The sequence below is a fragment of the Solenopsis invicta genome, chromosome 11 (genome assembly GCF_016802725.1).
Source record: "Solenopsis invicta isolate M01_SB chromosome 11, UNIL_Sinv_3.0, whole genome shotgun sequence".
Classification (NCBI taxonomy): Eukaryota; Metazoa; Arthropoda; class Insecta; order Hymenoptera; family Formicidae; genus Solenopsis; species Solenopsis invicta.
Genome location: NC_052674.1, coordinates 5,028,119 through 5,039,282, shown reverse-complemented (window position 1 = coordinate 5,039,282; position 11,164 = coordinate 5,028,119). Strand labels below are relative to the sequence as shown.

Genomic DNA, 11,164 nt, shown 5'->3' with positions numbered 1-11,164 from the left:
ACTTAAATCGTCAAAAGCCGATATATTAGCTTTCGATCCTCTAGAACTTAAATCTATAATTGTAGAAGACGGTAAAATATATTATGCTACTTTACTTCATCTTTCAACAGAAATGCATTATTTGCAATATTATATTTCAGAATTAACAGCTACATTTTGACGATAATATTCATTCGAAACGAGGAAAGAGAAAAAGATTAAATATCACGATGGAAGTTTAATCAGTATGTGTAAACGCGTGCCTTATCTCTATCGGGTTGTGATAAAGTAACAGTTTGATATTAAGAATGCGTTGATAGTAGAGGGTAAATGTTCAAAGATCGGTCGATCTGAAATGGAAATGGCCTTTAGCTACGGCGAACGCTTACGAGAAGGAAAGTGGCTCTCGCATTTACAGGAGCTTACATTTTACAATAATCTGGAACTTCGATGACCGTCAGCGATACGAAATGGAAAGCTAGATTGTACCGTCGGTACGTGCCAATTCGCTCTACCGAGGTTTCATACAAATGCGATTTTCAACTGTGAGTCTTGGAGTAAATTTGCAGAGGGTGTGTGGGTAAATATGCGACTATTCTGTTTTTCCGTACATGAGGATTACGTCAAGTAGTTTACCATCGGGCGAATGTTTGCTTGCTACCGCTCTGCGGTCGATGGAATACTAAAGTTCTCTACAAGATTAGTATTTGCTCTGCAACTGGATTGGAACTAACAAGCCAGGAAACGTGAAAATATATAAAGCCAGTTGAGTTTGAATTAATAAATCGATCAATTTCTGTAATCCTTTGTATATTGTACAGGAATAAATAAACAAGTAACTAAGGAAGCGTCAAATATGGTTGAGGCTGGATCTTTGTTACTTTAGATTACTCTACATGTTTATTTATTGTATTATTATATTCTATATATAAAGACAAATTAAATTGATTGTTAATTTAGTAATAATGCTACTAGTACCTTAGTAAATAATTTATTGCAAAAAATAACTAAGAATAAGTAAAATTCTTACGGAATAAGAATATGTATGTTTTCTTTTTACATTTTTGTTAATATTGCTGGCATTGTCAATTATTGCACGTTTTATTTTTCTCGTTAATTATTATTATCACAGATTTACGACAACGTCAATAAATCTGAGAATCACTTTGCACCAAAGTTCCGTTCGAAACAACGGCAAAGAAAATAATAATTTGCGGAGCGTCTTAGGTGTGTAGAACACCTTCGAGAGGTGAAGGATTTCGATCCACTCCGGGGGAAAATCGGCCTAAACAGTTTGCAGCACATCACGTCGCCATATAACGGATCGTGGAAACTCATACGCGTCACCGCTCGGTAAGCCCGCAATCTACGAGGGTAGATCCCTCATACATTTTCCAAGGATCTTTACGGTCTCAGCGCCCTGCGCCGTGTGTACTTTAATTAGCTCGACGTATCTCGTCTCGTTTGGCTTGACGGTACCTTTCATCCTTCCAGCGACCGATTCCAGCGAACATTTGCGAAATTGTCTCACGCGCCCGGGCACGGACCTTATTTGCCCCGAACTTCGGGAGATCCGGAGCTAGAAGTTAGTCGAAATCGAAGTTCCGTGGCGAGGTGACAGTACTACGCTATCTGAAATCTTAATGGAAGTGACGACACAGTGATTACCTCGTCGTCGATGGGAGCGACCTTATCGCTTGGGATGTGTCACTATCAAATGTTTGATTTACGAATGACCGACGACCCGCTACCTACTTTCATCGTAATTGGATCGTAATACGAAACAGGCGTCGGATGATGTGTCGATGAAATTAGAATCGACTTTGTTTTCATTGTAATACAAGATATGGAGATTCTCATTCAAACAGACAGAGATGGAATATGCCGTTTTGTGATTAATAGTTTCTTTTAGAATAGCAATTTTTATAGACAAGTATATGAAGTATTGGTATATATATAGCTAGACATACATATTTATTCAAGAATACATTAAAATTCGTTTAATGATCGTATATACGTCAGACATCGTTTTTTTCTACAGCAAAAAAACTATTCTATATCATGAATAAAAATATCATGTGTCATGCTTCAACCTTTGTAAAGTTGTGCGTAGCAATTTTTTATCAATATCCAAAAGGAGAAAAAAGAGCTGTTAAGTTGTATAACTATAAAATCGGAGTTGAATCGTAAATTATAATAGACTGTTTTGATATTTATTTTAATTGCAGATATTAACCGAAAAACCTTAAGACTAAAAGAAAATAATTCAAATTAATTTTACATTAATTCAAAAGGAAGACCTATCACAATGTATGTACAATTAATTTTCATTAATAACTTGACAATAATTTTTTTTAATAAATGTTCATTTTCATGATGATTACATAAGTAAATAATTTTACAGCGTCGTAACAATTTTCCTGCCAATCAATCATTGCTTAATTACTAAAATTCGTATCAGGCTACATGCAGAAAAATATTCTCGTGCTAAAAAAATGTTTACACAATTTTTAATTTTTTCTTTTAAGTAATAGTTACCTGTAAAAAATCTTTTCTTGATAATAATTTTAATAGGCGCATTAATTATTTAGAAAACAAGTAATATTTATTTAAAATAAACTTCTGTGTTTACATAGAAAAATACTTGTTATTATAAATAAATATTACTTATTTTGAAGATTTCATATATTAGCAAATCTATAAGTTTATTATATTTATATATAAGTATCAAATTTATTCAGAATATATAACTTCTGTATACACACAGAAAAATGCATGGTTAGATTATAAATATTAATGAATTGTAAATAAATATTACTTATTTCAAATATTTCATATGTTTATATATTCACAAATTTATTATAAGTTTATCATAAACATCAAATTTATTTAGAATATATTCTGAATTCTAGCAATTTAATATTTCAATCGAAAATATGAAATTAAAATAAAATTTTGATCAGCTTCTATATTGCTTATCACATACAGGATGTTTAAAAAACCATTCGGCATTTATATGATAAACAGTATACATATATTGAGTAAAAAAAAATCTTAACATAGTTTCCAGTCAAATCTGTTCTGAAGAATGAGTAGAAATCGAATGAAAATATACAAAACGCGGTTTATAAACATTAGGTAAACATCGCATACGACATGTAAGTTATTTATGCCAGTAGGTTATTTATGATACTAATATACGAAAATATTTATATCTCAGAAACGGTTAGCTTTCGACCTTCGTCCACTAAGATTTTTTTACTCATTGTCAATATGTATTATCTACTATATAAATGCTGGTTCTTTTTTTAATATTCTATATATAAAATAAAATAAGGAAATCAAATTTTTGTTTACACACACATATTTTTTTTGAAAAATTACAGCAGTACATACAAATTATAATTTTATATTTTTCGAAAGAGTATGAATGTTTTTTCGGTATATAAGTTTTTTTTTAATTTGTGATGAATATATTTTACAATGCAAGAAAATATTTTTTGTTAAAGATAATCATCACTTATTAAAACAACAAAGTAAATTGTGCAATTGCTTTTCTTAGCAGTAAAATTAATATTTTTCTGTGTATACACGTTGAAAATTGGGGATTGCGAACTGAAAATAAGCAATTAGAACGAATAGGGTCAAAAATAAAATTATTTGATTAATCAAATTTCAAATTTAAATTTGTAATCGTCAAACTTCAATGCGTACTTCGTGCACTCTCGAACTGATTTCAGAGAGCAAGTGTAAGCACACGTGACTAGTGGATGCTTTTAAAGGCACACGTGAACGAATGATGCCGGAGTCTGTCGACGACGAGTGTTATCCATCGGAAAACGAAAAACAGGCAACTAGAGGGAGAAGAGAGAGAGAGAGAGAGAGAGAGAGAGAGAGAGAGACAGAGTCGCTCTTTCGATAGTATCATCGCGACCACGTAGTCGTAAGCATCACGGGCGTATGAGTCGTGAAGGTCGCACGGTCGTTCGGAGATAACTTCACGTCGCTCGCACTTCATTCGGCGGACACGTTTGTCACGCACGTCGCGAGGAGCAGCAGCTCCCGTTATCAATATCAGTTGCTGCCGTCGTTGCCGCGAGTGCGTGTCTCATCAGTTACGAAACGGTGTGCTGGCTTTCACTCTCGTGCCGCGAATTCTCTCTCTCTCTCTCTCTCTTTCTCTCCATCTTTCTCTTTGCTCTCGCCGCGCCGACGTGCGTGACTCGTGGCGCGCCGTGTGTACCAGGCTCACAAACACGCGTGTTTCTATGCTCTACGTCGTCGCGCGCGTCGACACGACGACATGACGGCCGAGCACGAGCACGGTGACTCTCGGGTGCGATCGCGCAGGACGAAGAGCGTCACGAGGGCGGAGGAGATCCGGAAGGCGGAGCAGAAGGTCCGCAGGTCGCAGCCTGACAAGCCGTGAGTACGACGCACTGTCACAGATCGCTTCCGTCGTCGTCGTCGCCGCCGTCGTTGCCGCCGCTAGCTCGTCGCTCGAGCCTCCGCGTTATCGTGCCGTCGTATCGCGATATCCGCCTCCGTCACGACGAGGTTATACGGCCGTTATCGCCGTGGCGTAGACGCGCTCACGAGGATTGTTACACTTGTGCGGCGACAACGGCGAGAACGATGACGCCAACGACGCGAGATTTTTCGTCACGGGCCCCGAATCCCCGATGAGAGAGGTGCACGGCGTAACAGACGCATTTCGTTTAACGTGCGCATGCCTGTTTCGTCGTAGCGTATCTGGCGCGGAACCACGAGAGAGGGGATACCCCATTCTTGACAAACGCGCGCTCTGTCTCTCTCCATTCCGCGTTCCGCGTCCTTCTCCGACGTCTGCTGTAATCGATGCCGGAGGTCAGCCGCCCGGCACGGCGCGCGACGTCTTGTGTGCAGTCGAGCCTACAGCTCATTTCATAGCACCGTAGTACAGTGAGCTGAGATTAGAGATGACAAAATGACAAAAGAAAAAAACCTAGAAACTTTAAGTAAAAAAAAACTCGGTAAGAAACTGTTTTGCACTTTGACCTAGAAAAACTTTTTTTCGACTATGTACAGTGCTAGACAAAAATATTGATACAGCGCGGTTGTTATTGTAAAATGGTCAAGTCGCCAATACTGCTGTCCTATTTTGTTTTTGAATCATATTTCTTAAACAAAAGCTAAAAATAAAACTTTAATAACGGTATAAATACATATTGTTAATACACGCAGAAAGTAAAAAAAAATGTATAGAATTGATATCCTTAACTTATTTCGATAAAATATCTTTATCTGAGATTTTATTTTCTCAAATCACAGTCTATGCATAATCTTTTTTATCTGTGATCTGTTATCTATAAATGAGAGAAGCAAGATTATCAATGTTAAAAGATTGTAATACGATCGTAAAATTTAAATATTAAATCAGCATCGTAATATATTAATTTTTCTCTAGCTACATATTTATCTTTGGCTTTCACAAGACTTCACGATTGTATTGGGAAAGGATGATATTGCACATTCTATAATTTGCTTTAAAACTGACATGCGCTTTTTTGATGCCTTCTCGTTTATTATTTAAAAGTCTTTTATTAAATACAGGATGTCCCATTTCAATAAATGCATCTAAACATTTTAAGCAATAGACATGATATCATTATTCGATTTTTTGATCTAAAATTTGATCTATCAAGATCAAATAAAGTTCAATTTTATTCTTTAACCCATTAAACTCCATTAAACCATGTAAAGTTAGCAAAAAATAACAGTCGAGGTAACAGTTGTTTGGAGGGAGAATGCAAAAATATTTGTGAAACATTGTGAATGCAAAAATTAATATTGTAATAAATTATTATAAATAAATCATTAACTGTAGACTGTAAAGAGAAACAGATTATGCGCGCCAATCGAGTCTGCAAGCATGTTTATAAAATAAACTTTTACAATTTTTTCTAATATCGTGCTTCGATTATGCAAGAAACAAAATAAAAATCACAAGTTATTAAAACTCGTTCTAGGTCAATAAAATTAATAAAAACAATACAATAATTTTACGTATTTCTGTTGTAACTATTTCCGCAAAATCAGTTGTCGTACTTTAGTTTTCCTCTACGACCAATATTTAATAATTTGTTTAGAACAATCTAAATTGTTATGTTGTATGTCCACTATTTTAAATTTTAATATCGTATTTAAAATCAGCGAGTTAAAAATCTTTTTATAGGCATTTCTACAATCATATAAAGATTAATCTTCAAGTTTTATAATTTTGGCACAGCATGAAAGGTCTGCTCAACTGTGTATCGGTGGCACGCCGTACTATATCGCGAAATAATGAACTCTGGACATGCATGCCCGGTCGGAGAAAAAAAGAATGGCTGTGTACCAGAAAATTATTTTTTCCTTGTCCCAAGAATTTTTGCGTTCCCACGGCTGCACACGGTTCCATTCGTGATGCAACGTTCCTGGCAATGTGGATCGTTTAGAATTGTGCAGAGTCTATTGAATATGACCTACGATTCTCTTTCTGCATTTCAAAGTTCTTATATTTCTACATCAACCAGTCGATGTGGCAAAGTTGCAATGTTACGTAACGAGGAATTGTAAAACACTAACGATTGGTCGTGACGTACGTTTATTATGTCAGTAATATAACGCTAATGAATGTGTTGCTTCGCACACATTCGATATACTCGTATCTTGATGTTTTGTTTATGGAAGTGAAATGCATTTTATTCTAATAGACTTTTTGTAACGTGCCAAAGAAATATTGACACAAAATATATGACACGAGGATGTTATTTATGTGTTTTTGCATAACACAGAGATTGAGTTTTATTTTTTGAACAATGTCATCGGTATCAGTTCTTATTACATCAAATTTTAATTCCGTATATAAAGTTTAGAGTTAACAATTTTGCATGCATATCAGAATAATCTAGATTTTTTAATGGATATTATAAAATAATATAATTCATACAAAATGAAAAACATTTTTTTAATACGAAAAAGTTACAATATAAAATATAACAAATAAAGTGTCTGCAACGACATTCTGCTCCTTTACAATTCGAAATTTACAATAACATTATCAACCTTTGCTTTATGCAAAATCACTTCGTACACATACATACACAGTTTAATTCTTATGTATGTACTTATTATCTTGAATGTCGGTTAACCGTGACTTCGTAAGTAATAATTGTTTATTAGTCAATTGACCTCGAGGCGCTGCAAGAAATAGCGTCGCATTGAAATTGTTGTGACAGTTTGTTGAAATCCACAGGGTGTAAAATTGGATGTCTATATCGAGGAATATCGATCATTCCTAGTATAAGCAAGTGTTCCGAAGTTTTAGACACTTGTCCGAACAAGTGTCTTGGACAAATCTCATTCGTCAACCTGGGTTAAGTTTCTTCCCGATTGCGTATAATTAATGCGCGCTCCTTGCTATTTCAGGGCTTCAGATCGAAACCATCTATTCTACTCTGTCGAAGTGTCTATCAACGAAGTCGAACTTTGACTGTATTATGCTTGCAACTTGGAATGTAAATCAATCTTTAACGACCTGGCATCATCGAATTTGAAGAACTTCTAAGAGAATATTTTTGAAAGAAATGTACAATTTTAATCTCACGAGATACTCCAGTTTAACTGTCATGGCGTTTGAAGACACGCAAGAGAATCGTAAAAAAATTATATTAAATAAAGGATAGATTATAATATGAAATCATTCGTTTTGACCGAGAAAATTTTATTGCAGATTACCGTTTACGATCTATGTAGGATTTCTGTGACACTGTAATATAATTCAATTCCATTTAGTAATATAATATGTAATATCGTGTTTTAGGGAAGGGTTTCAATTTTTTATTGTATTATATATATGCACTTAAATAAGAAGTGTTTTAAAAAAGATTTTTTAAATATTAATATGTTTTATTAATGTCTCTGTTTAAACATTTAAAAATCTTTTAGTTTTAAACAGTGCTTAGATTTAAACATTTAAAGCTGATAAAAAAAATTCAGTTTTAAAAGTTTAATGCTCGTTTCTGCCAATGAAGATTAATTTTAATCCTGATTTAAGTACATCGGCGGAAATGAAAATTAGTGTTTTAAATCTAAACACCGTTTAAAACAAAACCATTTTTAAATGTTCAAAAAATACAGCCAATTTAATTCCCTTTATAAATAGTAGCTATCTCACTTTATATCCTGTATATTATTTAATAAAACGCGTGATAGATTTGCAATGGATAAAGATTCAATTCTCAATTGAGTTTTGCATTTAAAATAAGACAACTTGTATCACAATTCCCAACATTATGTTAACAGCCAACATTAATAATATTCATTCTCGCTAATGCATGCGTACGAAGTCGAAGGCTATCCAGTTTAATACTGATCGAATATATAACCAATTTTACTGAAAAATTAATTAATATTCCTTGAAATTAATATCAGAGATTGTCTGATATATTAACTGAATACTTTTTTTTTTAAAGAATCGTGGTATTCTTATTAAACCTTTGTGGTTTCCTAATAATTAATTAATGGTTAATCTATAAATTATCACGCGTCTATTATGGATGAGTATGAAGAGGATATTTTAATGAGAATTAAATCACAGTGGAAGTATCAGCGTTACTATTTCTCTCTTAGAACAGATAAATATTTTTATAAAGTGTTGTAATGAAACATTTATTTTCAATATATTGAAATCAGCAACAAGCTTGGAAAGTACATCGATAAAGCGCAAATAAATAAAGTTACTGTTCTGTGAAATCTTTTATTCAAATAATATCCATAAAATAACTATACATAGTCAGTGATGTCGTAAAGAGAAACGTAGAAGTTTTATATTTCCAACCTGAGTTTGATCAAATATTCACGTTATATTTTCATTGTATTCAAAAGTCAATATTTCTGATGATTAATTTCTGGAATAAATGAACAGAATGCTTTATTGAGAAAATATAAAACTTAAAGTGCTTAGAACAACATAAATTACGCTATCAAAGCACAATAAAAAATGTTGTATGAACAATCTATTGATCTTATATTATGATTCTATAAGCAATATGCTTACTACAGTTACAGAATAGGCTTATATAGATTAATGATGTCATAGTCGGAATATCATTTCCATCATTTAGATTATCGCAAGATCGTAGGTCAAGGTTACAAACTTCTGATCACGCGAATGCACAAACAGTTTAAACGCCTCCGTGCACCCCGGCGCGCGTAATTAAGCTCTGAACCGTACCGAGATTTTGCTTTAACTCCTCGGCAACCCCTTTGCAACATAGTCGTCACTCTTCAGTGGCTTCCGGAACCGCTGACGTTCCATAGAGTGGAATGTGTGGCGAAGTATGCGCGCCGGAACACCATCTTCCTGTGCCGTTAATTAAAATGTTAATTCGAGTGACTCAACAAAATCTTTCTGATGCGACATTGTCGCTAAGATTTTTAAGATTCAATGATTTAAGTACTCCGCGTCATACATCAGCAATTCTTCTCAAATAAAATCATAATTTACATTACTTCACCCCTTTTTTAATAAACGTTTTTTATTTCTATAGATTTTTTAAACTTTTACAGAACGAGAAATGTTTTTAAAAAAATTGAATAAAAATTGAAAAAAAATGTGGACTCAAATTATTATTTAATTAAACCTCGCGTATATATGAGGGAGAAAATAAAAAATATTGAAAAATTTCATGTTTTGAATTTTTATTTCTAAATTTTATTAGTAATACGTCTATATATTTTTTAACTTCCATATTTTGATATTCAACATTATTAAAATTTTGTTTTATTTTTTATTGCAAAGGAATGTATTATTTATTTAAATAACATTGTAATTGTATTAAAATATTATCAACAGTATTAATTTAACATTATTTCTCTTTTTCATGTGTTTTTTGTAATATGTCTTGTTATTACATAAATGGACTTTGTATCGCAAGTTTTTGTTTTATGTAGGTTCAAAAACGCGTTTGTTATGTTTACTACTTGATCAAACATTTCATTGAAACATTCTAATGGAACCTAATAAATTTATGATTTAATTGAAAGTACAGAATACATATGCAATAATCAAAATCGCTAATCAGAGTATTTTGATTTTGTATTGACATAAAACCATTTACTCAATGCACATTAGTAGAACAATGCCGCAAATTATATGCAATGAGAGGTAAAACGCCATACATTATAATGACCACAATTTATTTCTCTATATTTATCTTTCTCGTATATTATAAAAGTCGATTGAGAAAGTATATAAAATATTACATGATTGAATTACTTGCCATGCAAAGTATTGGATTTGTTCACAATATATTGTAGAACAGAGAATACATTTAATGTCGCGGAAACATTTATTAAATGTATGGTTAATTAATTGTCACATTTGACGTATTTTAAATGTGATTTTTCTGTTATACGTGGAACAATGATAATTCGATGCAATACTTTTTTAATAGTATAGCACATCTTTGATATAGAAATGATTTGTTATTATGTAAGTTTGTTTCATTAATTACTATTATTGGAAAAAAAATATAATTATCGAAGATTTGCAAAGGCAGATTTAACTAGTGAAATATCAGTATAATTAAAACGAATAAATGAAACCAATATATATATATATATATATTACTCTAATATTGACTTTTAATGAGAGATTTTTCGATGAATGAGGAAAGAACATTTCTTATGAAATAAAAGTGTATGATATTGAAATTGGTTATTACAAATGCAATGTTATCTCTGCGTTCCCAAAATACGATATCGCGTACTTTGTTACGCGCCAACTTGTATCTGCCTCTTTCCGCGCGCGTGTATGCTCTTCACGTGTAGGTATGCCGTTCGTTGCATCGCGGCATCGCTCGGTAAGACGGGGAAAAGAGGAAAAGACAGAGAGTAAAAACTATCCCTCCAACACGGTATAATGACTTGCAAACAAGAGTTTCTTGTTCTCGAAAATGGCGAGTCTCTTTTGCCTTGCCGCGTCGCAGCTTCTTTTCCATCTTGGCGCGCGCGCGCCTCCTTTATTCTTTCCGGCCCGCTCCTTATACCGGCGAATCCATCCTCGAACAAACGATCTTTATATTTACTCGCGGCGTGTTTGTCGAGCGCTTCTCTTATTTTCACGAGTTTGCAATTAGACGCGCGATGGGTACGAGCCTTG

The 11,164-nt window shown here is 33.4% G+C and overlaps 1 protein-coding gene across 1 annotated transcript in view; it reads left to right on the top strand.

Annotated features, from left to right (window-relative positions):
* Nucleotides 1–4,282: 4,282 nt before the first annotated feature.
* LOC105194711 (diacylglycerol O-acyltransferase 1) overlaps nucleotides 4,283–11,164 on the top strand; it is a 98,917-nt gene continuing 92,035 nt past the window's right edge. The window contains exon 1 of the mRNA XM_026130798.2: nucleotides 4,283–4,404. Within this exon, the coding sequence (XP_025986583.1) occupies nucleotides 4,283–4,404 (122 nt within the window). The remainder of the gene's footprint in view (nucleotides 4,405–11,164) is intronic.